General features: G+C 37.6%; 1 protein-coding gene across 1 annotated transcript; it reads right to left on the bottom strand.

Annotated features, from left to right (window-relative positions):
• Nucleotides 1-1318: 1318 nt before the first annotated feature.
• LOC149831070 (uncharacterized) lies at nucleotides 1319-19675 on the bottom strand. The gene is made up of 8 exons (XM_090011961.1): nucleotides 19558-19675; nucleotides 17432-17657; nucleotides 17156-17290; nucleotides 14112-14331; nucleotides 10536-10722; nucleotides 10171-10355; nucleotides 7272-7383; nucleotides 1319-1664 (listed from the first exon to the last, which is right to left on the bottom strand). Exons 1-8 carry the CDS (start codon nucleotides 19667-19669, stop codon nucleotides 1603-1605), a joined length of 1239 nt encoding a protein of 412 aa, XP_089868087.1. The 5' UTR covers nucleotides 19670-19675; the 3' UTR covers nucleotides 1319-1602.
• Nucleotides 19676-20803: the final 1128 nt, after the last annotated feature.

Below are 20803 nucleotides of genomic sequence, written 5' to 3'. Positions count from 1 at the left end.
AACAAATAACAAATTTCCATGCAACTAATTAAGTATATAATAATAGTTATCCAAGTTACTATGCAATAATTAATTTTCAAAAATTTTATATTATTAAAATTTTTAATAAATAACTCAGTCCCAAGTAGCCGGCGGGCTGGCCCGAGCCCAGGCCACTTATATAATGGGCTGGGTTTCAACCCGGTACCCCACCCCTACCTACCAGTTATACAACCGTACCATTTGGGGTTCAAACTTGCAACATTCTAACAAAAGGTGACGTGCACTAAAATTTTGAATAACACATATATCCCAACTTTTTATTAAAAAAATCTTATTTAAAGAAAACTTACAAGAAATGTAGGAAAATATGTTTTCCAAATAAAGAAACGAGTTTTCTATATAAAGTAAATAGGTTTCCCATGTGATGTGAAATGAGTTGTACATGCATTTTAAAAGTTCCCCACAAATTTTGGAAACACTGGGTCTCCTATTTTGGAAACAGTTTCCCAGGAAATGAGTTTCTCATATGTAAGTAGAGTTTCTGGCAACTCCAGAAATGAGTGGTGAATGCATTTTTAGAAGTTCCCCACAAGTTTTGGAAATGCTAGGTCTCCGATTTCGGAAACAGTTTCCTAAGAAATGAGTTTCTCATATGTAAGTAGAGTTTCTGGCAACCCTGGATGGAACAGATCCAACTGGGACTTACAATCAGTCATACCCGCACCTGATCTTGTGAGCTCATTAGCAGTCTGATGTACATTCGGATCAAGGATTCAGACTTGCATGTTTGGACTTTCAGATTCAGATTCAGATTTGTACTGTGTTAGGTCTATATTCGGTTCTGAGTTCTGTCAGTTCGGCTCCAATTCCACTTTGGATGTGGAAAACCCTCGTTCAACCTTTTCAATTGAGTCCAGTACTATCACTTAAATTTGAATTTGGATTGAACCTCCCCTTATCCCTGCTTGATTATAATCAGGTCAGGGGTGTGTGCGTATGAGAGAGAGAGAGAGAGAGAGAGAGAGAGAGAGAGAGAGAGAGCACATGGTATATAATATGATTAACCTAGTATAATTTTCAGATAATCAACAGAAATGGCTACACCAGAAGATGCAGTCAAAATGGAGGTAGACTCAAAAACAGAAGAATCCCATTTACAATTGAAAGAACATCTCCAAGGGGGACCATTTGGTCATGTCAACCTGACATTCCGAATGAGTTAGAGATTATAGGTGTGGTTCATGTTGACCCAATCAGACCTCACAGGTAGATCAAGCATGGTCCAAATGCTAGAGACCAGCTCTTGGATCGCAAATTTTCGACCAAAAAACATAATTTTGAGCAGAGAAAATATCACACATTGTGAGCTATTGATTTAAGGATTATAAAATCGTACATACCTATTGGGCGAGCCAAGAGTCGATTCCCACTATCCAAACCATGTAGATCATATCTGTAAGGTTAGTTTCATGAAAAACAACACAGAATTCAATTTGCGCATCATGGCGACCTGGCCAAATCTTAACCCCATCTCCAAGCGGCTAGCAACTTTTTCATAGTACTCGAAGCAAGTAGTTGGTAAGATATGCTCCCTCTGGGTAAGACGGGTCAATAGGATGATCAGAAGCTGCGCCGGCTTGACGGAGAACAGTAATTCTCCTTCCTGCCATTGAAGCAGCACCCTGCATCAGCCATTTAAATTATTCAGAAGTCATATCAGATTCATGCAGCGCTGTAAGGGCTTGAAAACAGTCATCCATAAGAGGTTAGAACTTAGAACAAAATATCTTTAAATGCAAAACATTAAGACAAACAAGTGAAACAATCCCCCACTTGACTGACCAACTTTCACCCAAGTATAGATGTAGATACAAAACATTCTCCTATGAAATTTTTGGATAATCGGGAAAAAACCCTCGTACATTCATTGACATAAAACCTCAGGTTCCTTTGTTCACCAGGGAATACACCCATCTTGCCCACTAGGGAATACATCCATCTTTGGCCTTGCGGCAAAGGACATGCACCCGTGGGTTTCAAACTCATGATGTCGTGTTAACTTGGTGACATTCACGAGTAGTCCTTACCAAATGAGTGAAGTCATCATGGACAGACATGAACTGATTCATTAAATGACAATTCTGGAATCAATACAAGGGAATTCAATTAAATCCAATTCCACCACACAAAGCACTAAGATGTACTTCAAAGCAATGTTGGACATAACAGATCTGGGTCCAACCCATTTGGGTGACCCGGTTTGACACCATTAGTGGGCCACATAATGGGGAGATAGTTGGTGGAAGTTACATACGTAAATGCCTCTTTCCTCATTATATAAGGGGGTTGATTGCTACGAAGATGATGAGTTTCGCTGCAAGTCTACCCAAATTCAACGTACAGATGATGTGGTATAGGGTCTTGCTCACTGTCGACCTAAGGCTTGGGCTCATCGTGGGCGTCGACCGGATGACAAGAACGCTGAACACCCGCACGCACTCTCTGTGGCGTTAGCAGATATACTTGCAGGTACGCTTTTTGTGTATATTGTTTCAGGTAACGCCAACATTGGGTTATGGGCCCACTACCACGCATACCGCTGTGCATGGGTACGTGCGGGCCTGCTGACGTTTGCTGCGACTGTCGCCGTGGGGCGACGTAAGTCACAGGTTGACAACAACAACCACCGTGAGGTGATTGTTTTCTAGCAGTCTATCGCCGTGAGGCGACTGCAACAGACTGGAATTGTCGTCATGGGGCAACAAAGTTTCCTCAACCCGTCAACATTGGTCGCCAGTAAATGGCTACTGCCACTGTGAGGCAACAATGTTTCCCGGCAGACTGTTGTCATGAGGCAACAACCTTCACCGGCGACAGAGCCAACTTCCGGACTGGGTGGCCGATAGAGGAACCCTTTCGTAGGAAAGGGGGGGTGACCTTCGTTGGGGGTCGCCATAGAGCCCTCGCCGGTATGCATCGTCGGCTGGGCATCGGTGTCAGTCGTCATACGTCATCGTGGGGCAACGTGGGGTTGATCGGAGGCGTGGGTCACTGTCGATCGAGATGTTTTGGTTTCCTGAGAAACAGAATGCATTCGATTTTTCAAGAAACCGAATGCACGTCTTATACGGTTCTTATTGGGTGACCCGGGTCAGACCGGGTATTTCAACCCGGTGGAGACCCGATCTGACCCATTTTGGGTGGATCGGGTCTGCCAAGATCCACCTGGATCCAGTCTGCGGTTTTGTCCCAGGACCAGACCCATAAGGCATCAGGTCTGGGTTGGATCTTGTAGTCCCAGACCCATTCAGCACCGGGTCCGGGTATGGGTCAGAACCAGCGTTTTGGATCAGGCTAAGGATTCGATCCCTTAGATGGACCCGGATCCACTTGGGTTCGGGGCGGTGATCAGATCCGACCCGGTTGGAACGAAGCCAGACCCATTTGGTTTTGGGTCTGGTCTGATCCGGTTTAACCAGGTCAAGATCCAAAATATTTTGGACCGGGTTGTGATCCAGACCCATCAGGTATTTGGGTCTGGGTCTAATTCAAAAGACCCAGATTCAGTTTTGGATCGGGTTATTGTCCGAACCCATTTGGTTACGGGTCTGGTCCAATCCGATTGAACTGGGTTAAGATCCAGATCTATTCGGATCGGATTATGGTCCGAACCCATCAGGTATTCGGGTCTGAATCTAATAGGAGGCCCAAATCCGGTTTATACAGGGTCAAACCCGGATCCAGTTTATACCGGGTTAGACTCAGATCCAACTTATACCGGGTCAGACCCAGATCTAATATGAACCGGATCAGGATCTTGGCACTGTTTGAAACTGAACCAGATCTATGACTGATTAAGCCCTTTTCCAGGATCGGTTCAGAGCCGTTTTTGACCGATTCCTTCCAGTTTTTCACCAGTTCCGAGAAGCTAAGACCCTATTTTCATAAATCTACGAAGATACAAGGATTTTAGCATACGGTTATAGAGTTTTATGAACTTTTGTTCATACTTGACATCGGTTCATAAGGTTCAGAACCGGTTTGAAACCTTAGATGATTAGTTCGAGGCCATTTAAAACCGGTTTAGAGTGCTTTCAGACCGGTTCGGGGTCGTGTAAGACTGGTTCTTGCTTGAGGACTCCGGGTTTTACCCATATGAGCTTGCTATTGTTATTTTTCATGGTTTATAAAGTGTTTATTGCATGAAAAGCATGACTTATGCATATTAATTCATGTGTTTCATGTTGGTTAAGTCATGCATGATGGTTTTACGCATTAAGCATGAATTATGACTAAATTCATGACATTTTATCATCAAAATTAGTTTATGCATATAAGTGGAAGCATGAACTTGTATTTTTTGATATAAAGTATATCTTGTCATGAATATACAAGCATTTATATGTGTGCATGGGCATGCTCCATAATACGAATATATTTTCGGTAAAAGATTTTGATTGACTGATTTATGTTATCACCAAAGTGATATGAGTCGTATTGATTAAGGATTCTTTGGACCGTATTAAGATTCGCTATTATGATTGTGTGTGAGTTTATGAAACATCGATTCTACCCAAAGGTAGGTCGTTGTGTTCCAAATTCACACAGGGTGTTATAGTAGAAGTGTTTTTTAGCCCATGAAGCATGTTTGTACCAAAAGGTACAATGCTAAATTGCTTTTGGTTACATGATCTGCTAGTTTCACCAATTGAAGTCAATTCCTTAAGAATTGAAAAGACAAAGCAACTATCAATATTGTTGTTTCCACCAAAGTGGAATGATAATGGCTCAACTATGCTTGTCTCAGAAAAGGTGAAAATAAAATGTCTCACTTTTATCTTTTTAAATCTCGTATAGAGCGATTTATCTCCCACTCATACGGAGAATAAAACAACCATTTTGAAGGTTGTCTATGAGAAGTGGGAGCGCTCAAAATGATGTTCATTAGAAGTGGGAGTATTCGAATATTCTTAGCATGTTGTTTTTTGCAATCGTAAGTAGCTCAGAATATTTGAGGTGTCATCGCTCACTGTAAGACAGTGAAAGAATTTTTGAAATCCATTAGGACAAAAATTATTCATTTTATACGAAGTTTTATTTCCGGCCATTTGGATAAGAACTTTTATTATGGATCTTGGGTTCTATTGAGAATCCACTAAAGATCTTTTGTGATAATGAAACAGCCGTGTCCTTTTCAAATAACAAAAGCTCAATCTCGTGTCGACACATAGAGTTAAAACAATTTGTTGTAAAAGAAAGGATTGAGAATCATCTGGTATGTAATGATACAATTGGGACGAAGGAAATGTCTCTGGATCCCCTTACTAAAGAGCTAGCACCAGGATTGTATTCTCAACATGTAAAGGGGATGGGTTTTTTTTATTTCTTTTTATGTATGACAATACATTATGTGATCACATTTTATTTTATACGGCTTTGTAAATTGTTGATTTTGCATAAAAAATCTCTCCTATGGGTTAGAGAGAATAGCAGAATAACAATATTAAAGGACCAATAGAAGAATAGGTAAGAGACCAACCTATTCATAAAGGTAATTTTAACATGCTAAATCACTGAAGGTGAATTATAGTGTAATACATGAGAATATGACATTTCATAAAAGAGTGTTCATCTCTATAACTCATATGATTCATCCTTGTGATAAAGGGTAACATGTGAACCCACATGAAGAATTAAATCGAGATAACGGTATAAACCTCGATTTAGTGCACTTTTGATGTCAATGGATCAAGTGACAGAATGTTGGACATAACGGATCTGGGTCCAACCCATTTGGGTGATCCGGTTTGACACCATTAGTGGGCCACATTAGTTGACCACATAATGGGACGATAGTGGGCGAAAGTTACATACGTAACTGCCTCTTTTTTCATTATATAAGGGGGTTGGCTGCTACAAAAATGATGAGAGTTTCGCTGCAAGTCTACCCAAATTCCACATACAGATGACGTGGTATAGGGCAGAGTTACCGGAAGCGCCTAGGCGCATGGAGAAGTGCAAAACGACGCGCTTCCAAAACATGCAGGGAAGCACGTTTTTTTTTTAGGGAAAGCACGCTTCCCATAAATGGGAAGCGCGCTTCCCCCACGCTTCGCCATTTTTTTATTTTTTTATTTTTATTTTTATTTTTTTCGCTTCCCCCTCGCTTTCGGTTCGCTTCCTAGGTCGCTTCCGAAACGGTTCATAATTTTCTTCTAAGTCATCCCACGCTTCCCGCTTCCTAAAATTTTGAAAGTGCCTCGCTTCCCGCTCTCGCTTCCTCGACTGATAACTCAGGCATAGGGTCCTGCTCACCATCGACCTAAGGCCCGGGCTCATCGTGGGCGTCGACCGGATGAGGAGAACGCCAAACACCCGCACGCACACTCTGTGGCGTCAGCAGATACACTTGCAGGTACGCTTTTTGTGTATGTTGTTTCAGGTAACGCCAACAAGCAAATGTTCCTAATTTAGTGAATAATGGAGTGAAAGCGTGCACTTTTTGGCAAATGAAAAAGAGAAAAAGATCAATAAAATTAATGTCCTACAGAAATAACTGAATACACCAAAAGAAACTTGGTTACAAAAATGCAACTCTTTTCAGGTTAAAACCTAAATGTCTATATTAGACAAAAGATCCGCAGGTGAAGGATTCAACTCATTTATAAAAACCAAGATGTACTCATGCTTCCTGCCATAAATAGATTCACAGAACAGTGAGATAAAGAGCATAATAAGTTGAGAATGTAGTTGGTATCAGGTCATAGGATCATTATAACTGACTCCATCGAGTTCACCACCATAGAACTCAACAGTTACACCCACTTGTTCGACACTATACTTTGATTCTGCCCTTCTAAAAGGAACATCAGCTCTCACAATTCTGTCTCCATCTACCAAAACTACCGGAAATGTTTCAAAGAAGGTAGACCATTGAAAAGGCAACATAATTAAAAAATTATAGCACAGCATAAACCAGTGAGCCTGAAGAATTATCACAAGCAACTATGATAGTGACAAAAAAAAATCCAATTAATGCCCCATTGAAAGCTTTTGAAGGCTATAAACCTCTGGAATAACTACGCTTAAATCAAAGCACAGAGAAGAATAATGCGTGTGTACTGTTCTGACAAAGAAACATTTTATGTCATCTTTCATGTGCCAAATGAAACGCAAAACAAAATGCCAAGAACATGGATATATGGTTCAAAACAAGATAATTCCATGAACTAGTAAGTGATAAGTATAACGTGAACAACTTTCCTGAAGAGTTTGCAAAAATGTCCCACTTTGGGTCATAGCGCCTGAGCATGAACAGGTCATAAGGAGACCCCCTTCCCTTGTTATCCTCATAGCTAAAGAATTTAAGCTTCTGTACATACCAGATGCACGCTGAAGAACCTAAAAATATGTCAAATAGTCAACAGAATGTCACCGAGTGATTCAAGGCATTGTGGATGACCAATTACTTCAAACAGATCAATTTGACTGGCTATGAAGACATACAGAAACAAACATTTCAAAAGCAAGATTTCTGGCCATAAGCAAATGAATGAAGATAAGCGATGAGGACAAAAGACAAGCGCCTAAAATACAAGTTTGCTACCTCATATTCTTCAAGGTGACTAAAAGGAAATGTTCTGTGGCTTACCTTGGAAGGTTCTAGAAATCAAGAAGAGTTGCAGATAAAAAATAGCTGCTAGAAGTTATTGTACGCATATATTCATGCCATAGAGTACAATAGAAATTGTCATTTTAGACATAATTAGCAGCCATCTACAAATATATTGGTATCCAAGCAGATAATGAATTTTGCCTTTCAGAAAATAACAATAACAACAAGAAAATAATGTAACGGCATGCACTTATAATTGTGAAATTTATCCACATCAAAAATTCTCATGGCCATAAAAATTAAGCTTCTGAACCATTATACTATGGTCCATCAGCATTTATCTCAGAAATATCATGTCATGATTTATTTTTTTTGGAATAATTTAGGAATAAGTGACTCCCCTCGTGAAATGACATTTTAAAAAGTAACAATAAAATTAAAAACCCTAACGTCTCAAGAATATTGCACTAAAAACCCTAAAGATCACAAAAATTTCATTTTGAAGTTTTTCAAAAATATTGCACTACAATTTTTTCTTTTAAAACACACTTAAAAGCCTGATATTCTTATAATATTGTGATGGTTGGTAACTAATCATTTGACATCCATTCAAGCAGAAATCTGCAGCAATAACGACTCTTGCTGTTAGATGGTTCTATGGTGAAGACTCACTTCTGCTGAAGAAACAAACAATTAGCAATGAATCTGAGCAAAAGATGGTGTGCAGAGAACAAAGAGAGATAGAGCCATACATGAGTGGATCAGGTTTCGTTGACTTGTTAACAATTGTAAGGTTAGCTGGAGGAATCCCTATCCTCAGTTGTATCAGGCGCTCTTATTATTACACAAGGTAGAAGTGTTGTACTCATATCATAAACCTGCTAGATGAAGTCCTTTTTTTGGGGACATAATGACTAACTAATTAATGAGTTAAAGAGGGGGGCCTTAGACCTCCAGTATGCTTATAAAGATATGGCTTTTGCAAAAGATAAATATAAAAAAATCACCATGTTAAAATATAACCAAAGCATAATCATTGCAACAATACCATCATGAGATCTTTTTAAGAAACAAGTTGTTAAGATTTTTAATAATGTTGAAAAACCAATATTTTCCCAAGAAAACCAGTTGTTTTTTAAGTTCAGAAGAAAACCGGCACCAAACAATTATCATGACCAATATGGGTGACCATGATCCATACACATACAATCCAAAAAAGATATATTCAAAACACTTCAAATCAACACATTATGAAAAATAGAAAGGAAATTGATTTATATGAACTCTATCAAAATGGATCCAAAAGATTGAAATAGGATTTTATTTTATTTTTCACACAAGCTATTAAGAACTTCAGAAAAGTATTTTTGAGTTTAGAAATCACTTTAAACTTTCACAAAAAACCATAACTAATATGATACAACATTGTCGTGGTGGGCAAGAATTGGATAATCCACATTGCAGTATTTCCAATAGGAAACAAAAGAAATTCTCCAATACCCAGCACCATACATGGCCAGCCTAAATGTCATACACATTCTTATGAGACAAAGTAGGTCCAAATTCATTAGTTCAATGTCAGAGTTTCGTAATAATCACCAAGCCATCAGTGACTCACAGGGATTGGATAACCAGCGACCTACTGACAAGTGACAACCTATTCCATTATAATCAATCACCCACTAAGTTTCTTACTTGAAGTGATTTTAAAATTCACAAAATACATCAGCAAGGTCATACTACAAAGTAATGGCTCTATATCTACGTTGGTATAAAACTAGCCTTAATAAAAGAAGGGTAAATTTCCCCTGACGTTTACTAATGATAATTTTTATAATGATTTTAACCTTTTCTGTAACCAATACCAATACTTAAGATAAACAGAGGAAAGAACACAAATGTAGATATTCATATGTTTCATTCAACACATGCAAATATTGTTAATACTATCTTCATATAAGAAATTGAATTTGACAAATGCACAATAACATGAATAACAATGACAAACTTTATTTAACTAGATTAGTCCAAATAGCCTTACAAGGCCACAACATTTTCATAGAACTCCTACTTTGTCCATCTTCGAAAGAAGCATGTCAGGTGGCATGGGTAAGAACAAATGAACTTTCAATCAGAGTCTATTACAATGTATGACAACACTGAAAACATGCACTATGTTGGATACCTCATTTATGAGATTCTCTATTTGGGGCAATGAATGTTGACACAGTACTTGACTGTAAATTTTCTAGCATAACTAACAAAGGAGAGATGAAAGTGAGTAGAAGATAGAGAAAAGATATATAAATTACCCTTAGCCCCTAAAGTTTCATCTGTAGATGAGAGGTGGCACCTAAGAACTTTATTTACATATGAAACCCTTATTTTAAGATAATAAACTATATCCTTGTCATTCACAAGTGGCGCAAGCAAACAAATAAAAGAAAAACAGAAATTACATAAACTGTCCCCAGAAAGGTGACGCCTTAGACAATAGGAATGTCCTTTTTTTTCCTGAAGCAAAACATATCATACATCAATCTGAGGTTGATAAAACTATAGCAGCAAGGTACCTTTCGAGAAGGTGCTAGTTTTGGTGGATCCAAGATTATCAGATCCCATGATTCTTTTCTAGAAGCAGCATTTTTCATGAATTCTGCTGCATCTTCCTTCAAAAATGATATCCTTTGAGGGTCAAGATTATTAAGAAGAATATTTTTCATTGCAAGCTCTATAGCAGCTGATGAGGAATCGATCCCTGAATACAATAATGTTTGTTACCTTCTGTTATCTTCCAATTATGAAGACCAGGTAGCAGAAATTTTACATGTGGTGCACAAGTTTGTAGATCAAGACTTTTTACTCATTAAAGCGTGCTTTCTCAAACCTAGTGCCAACAAATTTAAAGATCTTAAACAATGAACAACCAGACACCTACCAATGACACCAGCTGCTCCACCAGATGCAGCATTAAGTGCAAATCCTCCACTATAGCAGCACAGATCAAGAACCCTCTGATGCTTAGAAATTCTGGATATGAAACAGCGACTTTCACGCTGATCTGCATAGAATCCAGTCTTCTGCCCATCAAGGGAGACTGAATAATAAATACTATTCTCCATGACCTGAAAATTTAACCACAATTTTGAGCATCACTTATTACTTACAGTAAAACAATACGTGAACCTTCATGACATTGAAAGAGTTACAAGATACGGAAAGTAAAATTGGTTGCATCTAGATATCACCACTAGGAAGCCCATTGAGCATTGAATTCTTGTCATCTATCAATCCATCTGCACGTATTACCCTATTACGGTTGGAATAATTGTTTTGAAATGTTATCCAAAAAACAGAGAAAAAGAAAAAAATTGTCAGGAAGTGCCAGCACAACCACTTCGATAGCAGTTAGCAGTTTCTAACGGAATCACAGTACGCTTTTCCACCATTTAAGGGGCATTTAAATGCGATGATAAAATTCCAGCGGGACTTTTCCCCTGAAATTGGTGTGGGGCCTCTACATGCATCAAAAACAGTAGAAAATCTTTGTGCATTTAAGCAATTTTTTTATCATAAAAAAAGAGAAAAATGTCAAAGCTCCTACCCTCGACTTTTTCCCCAAGTCTAAAATATCATTAGAACCGGTGTTGTAAGTATCGTACTATATGGTACGATACGTATCATTAGTTTTGGGTTTTGCGATACTATTCACACTTGTATTGCGATACGAGTGTGTATCGTACTTGTATCAGGTGTATCATACGATACACCCCTTTATCGACCAGTATTGTACGATATAGGGTATATCATACAATATGGTATCAACACACTTTAAAAAGGCAGAAAGTTACTTTTTCATTTTGAGTTTTAAATACCTTTTGAGAGATGACTTCTCCATTTGTCTAGAGGTCATTAGAAGAGAACCCATGCACCTTAGCAACCGTGAAAGAGATTTGTACGCTAGGAAGAGGGCTTTTGCGATTTTCTCAAATAAGAGTGCATTTCCACCATTTTTCCACTAAAGAAAGTGGGTTAAGGTAAAAAATACCTAATCTTTGCTTCATATTGAGTTTTTTTTTGGAAGACGGCATCAGAGGATCCGACATGGCAATGGGGCACTTAAGTAGTGAGTGAAAACCAATTAAAAATCAAGTGCAACTATTGCTAAAATACTTTTTCGAGTGGTATCTCTCGGTTGAAGCATCATTTAACTGGAACACATCTTAATGTAGCTGCATGCACGTCAAAGAAATTGCTAGACATCGTGAAATGGGAATACCAACAATTACTTGATAGTCTGATCGAAAAAAAAAGACAAGAAAGAGAGATGAATGAGGTAGAAATAGAGTATGCAGAGCCTTGAGAGGATGTGTATGACGAAGATGAGCTCCCTATTTCTGATCCTACAACTCCTAACATAGAATCAAAAGTAGGAAGTTCTAAAGCAAAGAAGAAAGGTATGGCTGGTGCCAGTAATAGTGCCATTGTGGGTACAAAAAGAAGATGAGGAGAAGGAAATTCTTCAAGAAGAGATAGAGCTAGAGGCTTTATTAGGAGATTATTTTAAAGATTGCCCATGGGGGGCTGCTATAACTCCTCAACATTTAGTCGAGTAGGCAAATATCGCGGTTGAGAGATAGTTCTATGATGCTTGCATTTCTTTCAATGCGATAAATTTATTTTATTTTTAAGCTATGATAGATGTCATAACCAATATCGGGCTTGTATATAAACTGACATTATATCATGCTTTGAGAAAAAAAGTTTTAGATACTAATGTGAAAGAAGTGAAGGCATATTGTGATGAGATGAGACAATTACAAAGAAAAACTAAGTGTAGCATCATGGCAGATGGGTGGATATACATAAAGTCAAGGACCTTGATAAATTTCTTTGGCTATTGCCCCAAATGAACCATGGTTTTTAAGTCAATTGATCGGTCTCATATGCTCAAGATGACATATGTATTGCTCAGAGTTTTGATCAGGTTGTGCAAGAGGTTGAACCTCAAAATATAGTAGTTGGATTTGAGCAAAGTCATCATGACCTTGCTTTGTTTGTGTTTTCCTTTGTGAAAATGCATATTACTTCTCTATATAGATGATATGATACTCACAGGAGATGACTTCGAAAGAGTTAAGGAGACCAAGAAGAAGTTGGCTAGCATATTTGAGATGAAAGACCTAGGGCATCTGAAATATTTTTTTGGTCTGAACATAACATACTTTGCAAGGGAATTGTACTTGTCCCAACATAAATATGTGACAAATTTGGTGGTAAAAGCAAGATTGATATATGATTCAAGAAGAGTCAATTCTCCTATGGATGCAAATTTAAAGAGAGTTAGATAATATTGTAGTATTCAGACAGCTAGTTGAGAGTCTCGTATACTTGACCATATACAGGCCAAATAATATCTATGTTGTTCATGTAGTCAGTCAATTTATGAGTGCTCCTAGGATAGTTATCACAGTGTAAAGAGCCTTTTATGATGCAGATTTCGGAGGCTTTATTCGAGATCGTCTCTCCACTACAGATTTTTGTATTTTTCTTGAAAGCTCCCTGATTTCATCAACAAGCAAGAAACAACAGAGACTTGCCTTGTCCACAACAGAAACTGAATATAGAGCTATGGGTCGTCACTGCTGAGATTATTTGGATACGATGGTTATTGGATGAGTTGGGAGTCTCCATTATGGAGATGACTTGTTTATATTGTGACAATATGAGTGTTATTCATATTGCAAAGAATCTAGAGTTTCATGAGTGAACTAAACACATTTAAATAAATTGTCACTATAAAAGAAGGCTTATGAAGATAGAGTTATTGCTTTGAAACATATAAGCTAAGAATCAGATTGTAGATATATTTACTAAGAGTTTTGCTCCTCATTTCAACTCATTCTTTTCCAAACTCTGAATGATTCCATTAAATCATCCCAAGTTTGAAGGGGAGTGTTCAGAATTATGTAAAATAGTGTATTACTAATCATGTGCTGCCTCCTCACCTTAAGTATTATTTTGTACATTATAGCATTAGCAGGGGTAGTTTTGTCATGTACAATTTTATTTTTATTTTGTCTTTACTTAGTGGGGGTCGACTCTTATAAGGAACTCGCTTTTCTTTTACGTAAACCTAATGAGAACTTTGAGTTGTTCTCTTCCCTCCTTGTGTTCTTCTTGTCCCCTCTTCATAGTTCTTGCCGTTTGAATAGAAAATTGGTCAATAAAATTGAATGTTATAGCCCAAACTGCATACTATATCAATCATATGGTAACACATTGTCAATTAGCCAATTTTATGTGCATAGCCCATCATGCACTAAAATCATGCAGGCAATGTCCTGGCTTCCATGAAAAGTGGTGAAAAAACGCATTAGGACAACTCAATTTATGTATCTTCCATAAGACAAGATGGAAGCAATAAGAGTATATGGTAGGAAAGACATTCACAAGAAGCATTACAATCATAACTTAAGAAATAATGCACCAATTTGTACTCAAGAGGTTACACCTTAATTATGTTGCTGGGAATGGATAAATCATGGTTCTTTGCTCCTAAATCCAGTCCTTCTTCTTTTAAGATGTCAATAGATGGCCTCCAGCAGGTGCGACTAATCTTATGGATCTTACTCAACAACAACTCTATACTTGATCTATGCTTCTCAACCCATGCAGCAGATGATGCAATAACAGCAAAATCATCAAAAACATCAACAATTAGACCTGACAACCTGCACCAAAACTACTCGCCACAATATAAAGTTAGCAAGCTAATCAGCTACAAGATGGAAAGAGAAAGCAAGAAATTGAATTCACATAATCTGCTGCTTGAACTGGCAATAATTCAAGTTCAAGCTTAACTAAGCAAACACTTCTATAATGCATGCCGCTAATTATTGTAGTATCAAATTACATATTAAATATGTAGAAATATGGCACTAAAATTGCAAACTGGAGATAGATCAGAAAGGTTGAAATAAATAAGTACCCAATGTAACTAGTTCAAACAACCTTGTTTGATATTTCAGTTTAGAATTTATATGTAATTAAATAGTTGCAAAGATCCTGTATAAACTAATAAACTCTTGCAACATACCCATATCATTTGGGAACAACTGCATAGAGTAATCTTTTTTTTTTTTTGAAAGGCAAGCTGGGGTTAGGCGGACCCCTACCAGAACAACAGCTGCCCCATGCGGCAGAGGGATTCGATCCTGGGCCTTCAGCTTGACACAGGACCCGGCTTACCACATGGGATACCACCTCGGTGGTACTGCATAGAGTAATCTTTGCCACACATATTTCTGTACCAAGACAATGTGTACACAAAAATAGGAAATGCATATATTATATGCACATGCATGCTTATAATGTGTTCAATCATGATATGGATTTTAGGCTTTTCAATAATTTCTTTTTTGTGAGAAATTAGGATTTCCAATAGTATTAAAACATCATTTATACTGATTTTGTCAGACTTAATTTACATTAGGTCCAGAAATTAAAGCATTGAGACTTTCCCCAAGCTTTAACAAGACAGAAATATGCAGTACCAAGCTCTTCATGAGGACAAACAGCTTGAAGAGTAGGGAATGAGAATGGTGCATTACCATATCATGCCTGGGCAATGATATTATCAACGGTTCAGTGCTGCTTTGTTGATTTTTAATGTATTTATCATATTGTCTGTTTACCCTTGGCAATGCGCCTATAGACAAGTTTAGAAATCTAATCTACAATTTCCTAACAATGTCTTTATTTTATCCTTTTATGAGATGGTTGGATGTAATTAAATTCTGTTTATATCCCTTTATTTTATTTAACGCACCAAGGTGTCATTTGGATGAACAGTTTATTGTTTATGATTAAGAAAAATGTACAAATATAACTGGCCAAGAAAAAGGGTCCTGTCCTTATTACCTTATTCTTAGGATAAGTAGTACACATACTACTTGAGTCCAACCATCCTATGTCCAACTCGCATAAGTACAAGGCATACAAGATCTTTATTAGTAATGCAGACATGATGCAATTCTATATGTGAATTGTATTGGTTTTTCAAATTAGATTGGCCTAATCACTAGAACATTACTAAATTTCCTTTTGCACTGAACGTAAGATTCCCAGATCCCGAATGCTGTATATCATTTATTCCATTAAACATCAAAATGGCAAGATAACATTTATGGCCAGCAAGAGCTAAACACAGGCTCTCCAATGCGGTAACAGAGTTTATTATTAAGACCTTGTTCAAATCGGGTTGTCTTTAGGCAGATTTAATAGTCAGAGGAAGGGGTGGGGGTTGGGAATCATACAAGGCATGTATAAATTCAACAACTCGAACTAGAAGTTGCCTCAAATTCTACACTTTATCATTTTTTATGAACCAAGCTCTAATGCAGCTTATACTTCTGATATAGTTCTTCAGCACAATCGATGTGATAAAATAGAACACTTCCAAGATTATCTAAAAAATTGACATCTCATTTTAGCTCCATGGGCAAAGAAATGCATATCTAAATGGAATCTAATTTGGCAATAGTGGACATTCCAAGCAAGATGGATAATATGGCAGATGAGGAACTGAAGGATATTTGATGCGCTCATACATGAAGTTGAAAGTCTACACCCAAGGCTTCAATGTTAGAAGTTCCTATATGCAATCAATAGATCCCATGGCTTAGACATTTCTTGGATTGTGTCTCTAAGGATTGGGAAATATTGAATGTCCTAGTCATCTACTGTTTTGTTTCTTTGTTTACGATGTTGGTCTGCTTTGTTTATTTCAATGAGACCTCGCCACTATATTCTTCCAGAAAAATCATAACATTGACATACCTTCAACAATACAATAGACTGAAACATATTTTTCCTTAAAGATCTTCATCGACAACAAAGATATAGTCTGTTAGCAGAAAGTGAAGTACTCAGGTGCTTGTTCACTGCATTGTTGGCATCATGTGATGATCTTCTGAGATTCCACCACAGTGTGAATATGGATGATGAGGATGCAGAACATGAAAACAATAGGAACTATGCTTATAAGCCTAAAAGTTTGCTTCACATTAAGTTTGACTTAGAAAAAAAATTGCTTCACATTGGGTTTGATCCAAGGAAAAAAAATTTGCTTCACATTGAGAAAGATAAGGAAAACAAGAGAAAAAGCACAAAGATGAAGGAGCAAAGAATGAAGAGAAAATATAGCAAGCAGCAGAAAAGACACTAAAGCTGAGTTTGTTACTACGCTGGTTCATCCTACTAGCAATTAGAACATGTGATCATAGAACCCTTACATATTAGAGACTAACAAAAGCGGCAACTCAAACACATAAAGGACAAACATAGCCCCGGCCACCAATGAAAATACAATGAAATTATATTATTTTTTCTCCAGCAAGTCAATTTTTATTTCATGGATCAAACTTAAACTTATCTTAACAGTACATTCAAATTTGATGCCCTTGTTGCAATGCAAGTTTGTCCCATGTATTTAAGCCTGTTTTTGCTTAATAAATAATAAAAAATGTTCATGATTAAATCAAAAGTGGCACATGCCTATCTCCTTCACTATTCACAAGCCGAAAGGCATTCGTATCTTCATTAGGAAGCCCCAAACATGTCCGTAAATCAACAGCATCATTTAACCTTGTCTCAAGCAATCTTTCCATGTTGAACACACACGATGGATCTCTACAATGAACACACAGAAGTAACAATAATGAGAACAAAGCACAACTGTATCTATAATAAAAAAAATGAGAAAGGAGAATGGCCAAGCATAGCACTAGTGGACATGCCAAATTACAGATTCATTTAAAAGAATAACTATACCGTCTTGTGTCATCCTCTAGTTGCATTATACGGACACAGAACATTGAAAAGGAATTGTACAAGCCCCACCCAATTGGCTTTTCGGATCCATCTGTCACCAGCACAATATCTCCAGTCTTGGGAGGAGGCCTACCAACTATTCTGTCAACAGCACCACTATACACCATTGGACTTCCATTTCGAAACAACTGTGTTTTCCCTTTCTTCAAAACAACCTTTGGTATACCTGTAGTACCAGAGATCTCGTCACAAAATTAATGTTGGTATAAAGCGTGAAGAAGTCATATAGATACCACAATATACAAGGAACTATTTACAAGAAAGATAAATGATTGCACAGAAAAGGAAACTAGTCTGTCACTTAAATAGTAGTGGAAGACCTATGGTTCATTTATGGAAATAGAAGAAATCATGAAGAAGAATGTACAACCCCAGTAAATCTTAACCATACAGGTACCTGCCATGTAGAACGGAATGAACTAAAACAGTCTATTATGATTAAAATGGTGCAATATTATTGTTGTTATTATGATGGTGGTATAAAAAAAGTGTTAGTGATCATATTGTGTTTGTGGAAAAAAGTTGGAAGATACTGATCTTCACAATATACATGAATAATATCATAGAAACAGATGTTGGTAAAGAAACTCAAAGACTAAAAATGTATATAAATCAAGTGTTTGACAGATAAGGTCTAAGAACACAACACTACTTTCTAGGTATAGAAGTTGCGACATCTCAACCAGATGTTATATCTCAAACAAAGTATGTCCATGATCTTCTTAAGAAGACTTAGATGTTGTGATAATACGGCAGTGGATACTCCAAGTGAGCAAAACCATAAATTGATGGCAAAGAACTCAAATGAACCAAAGAAGTTTTTCCAGCCTATTTCATTATCTTTCTTTTATTTGCTCACACTGCTGGATTTCTTCTAAAATTTTGCTACTTTTCCTTTTGTCTTCTCATTCTCCAACTTTTACTTAAATATCAACCCCATTACGCTTTAGAGAGTTTCAACAACTCTTTGCTTAAGCCACTAAGGTTTCTTTGTTGTTGAGCAATGATGGCCTTGGTTGAATGCAGAGCTGTGGTGTGCCACATGGTGTTCACACTGTCTTAAGTGTTTTAAGATACCCAAGAGCAATTAGCTGAAAAAAATTCCTAGAAAGCATGTGAGAAGAATCATGATAACCCGACGTGTTGCGAGTTGGCAACTCCACTAGTGTCGGTGAAAATATACCTTATCTGTTGTCAAGTCCTATGCCATATGACAACAAGGAAAACGTCGAGTTCCTTTACAATGTTATCCTCAAAAGGTACTGACTGAAATAACGATATAGACACTAACAGGAAAATATGTTGATATTTGAGCCTGATCAACTGACGAGAAAATTGCAAGCAATCCCTCACTGCATCAAATACTATTTCGAGTGGTAGTTGAAAAAGATAAAAATGCCTTTGTTAATGCTCAAGCACCTTTTCATATGAGACAGAGTAACGATTTCTTCATATGTTGCCTTGAAAGGTCTCTATTTACTATATAGAGAACAACAATAGTTGGAAACATCAAACACTTGAACTACAGACCGTACGTCTCCATCATCCGCAATGTATTGGACGGAAAAAGAGAAAAGCGAGGAATCCCCAAAAACTCACAAAAAAGACGATAGCAAAAATTCAAACCTTACCATCAAAATTTATGAGCTATGGTGGAAATATTGGACGAAATAACGAATACAAGGAGATTGGGGGGTGCTTAATTTCCATTAATCGCTAATATTTTGGTATTGTATAAATCAACATTTTGACAATAATGTGCAAAAGAGAGCAATAGAGTGAACAACCAGCAAATACACAACTAGAACTTCATATTTTAGTTCCATTTCATGGTCATTTCAATACGAATCAGGATTACTGCCTCAGGTGAGGTTTTATAAGCATAGAAAGCACGCTCTGCACTTATAGCTTTATTTGAAAAGCAAAATGCTCAGAATGAATCGTGTTCTCTGCGCCGACAATCCATTATCTACCACGGAAAGAAAGTCATATTGGGCTTCCTCTTTTTTTCAAGAGAAGCTAATAAAAGATGGCTGCTACCCACAAAAGTTTAGAGAGAGAGAGACCTGGGGTGGCGGCAGCAGCTTCTTGGAGGGGGCTTGGGGAGTTGGTGGTGGAGGAGGAAGAAAGAGAGGCAACGATGAGAGGTTTCAACAGAAGGGAGGTGGGGCACTGCATTTGCTTCTTTACACTCAGAAAGAGGCTAGCTGGTGCGAAGGCTAGCATCCTCTTCTTCAGGTGACGCTGCTGCTGGTGAGAGCATGAGGCCTATAAAATAATCAGGAAGCAGAAGTTGCAAACCAGGGCGGGAGCAGATCCAGTGATCAGTTATGGGCCGGTTCATAACCGATCCGAACGTTAATCTAAAATGTATATTTTCTTGGTATTATAACTAGTGATGCAAACGGTTTAGATTCGGGTCGAATGTAGCCAACATCGAATCTGACTAATCCGATATTGACTAATTGGACTTGGATTTGGATGAGAAAAAGCTAATGCCATATCTGGAAAACCACATATATTCGGATTCGATTAGGATATGCATCAAAATCGGAAATTGGTAGGGGTCACTCATGAAATCCTAAACCCAATTTGGATCCAATTAGTATTTGGATTCAGTTTTCTTAATCAAATCCAACTAATCGGGTTGATAATCAGACCAAATATCGGATATTTGAAATCCATTGACATCCCTAACTGCAACATATATTTTGGATCTGGGATCATATTCGTATTTATTACAGTTCGGAAATGGCTCGGCTCATAAAGAGCTCATTCAAACTTCTAAAATGAGCTCGGCAAGCCAAACATGAAAAATAGGTGTTCAGCTGGACTCAGCTCATATAAGCTCGTTTAAGTTGTAAAAATAGTTTAGATCAAATGATTAAAGCACTTGGTTTGCAAACAATAGGTGAGTTAGAGCTCAAATATAATGTGAGAAATCTTGCAACAAATTAAATTTGTGTTCCTTGAATTATCTTTTAAGAGAGTTCTTGCAAATGATTTAAGTTACTGCCAGCTCGAGGAATTGGTTGTTCTTATGAGTGATATTTCTTCTTTTTTTTGGATAATCCAACAAAAAAAACCAATGACTGACAGTACAGAAATGTGCTTACTCTACAGTTGGCCTCCAGTTGGTAAAACCAATGACTGACAGTACAAAAACCAACTGGAGGAATTGGTTGGCCTCCAGTTGGTAAAACCCTGAGGTCTCTCTGCTCACCAAGGGGTACGCCATCTTCGACCTTGCAGAAAGATGCCACCTGTGGGTTTCAAACTTGTGACGTCCTGTCAACTTGGTAACATTCACAA

This window comes from Nuphar pumila, chromosome 7 (genome assembly GCF_984573655.1).
Source record: "Nuphar pumila chromosome 7, dmNupPumi1.hap1.1, whole genome shotgun sequence".
In the NCBI taxonomy this organism is placed as follows: Eukaryota; Viridiplantae; Streptophyta; class Magnoliopsida; order Nymphaeales; family Nymphaeaceae; genus Nuphar; species Nuphar pumila.
The sequence above is the reverse complement of the archived record's forward strand: the minus strand, read 5'-3'. Positions and strand labels throughout refer to the sequence as shown.

Excerpts from the sequence above, each read along its gene's own strand:
- LOC149831070 (XM_090011961.1), bottom strand. The coding sequence starts at position 19,669 with ATGCAGTGCCCCACCTCCCTTCTGTTGAAACCTCTCATCGTTGCCTCT. Across the intron at positions 10,723-14,111 it reads TTCCCAGCAACATAATTAAG|GTCATGGAGAATAGTATTTA; the intron begins GTGTAACCTCTT and ends TTAAATTTTCAG. Across the intron at positions 7,384-10,170 it reads AACTAGCACCTTCTCGAAAG|GTTCTTCAGCGTGCATCTGG; the intron begins GTACCTTGCTGC and ends ACATATTTTTAG.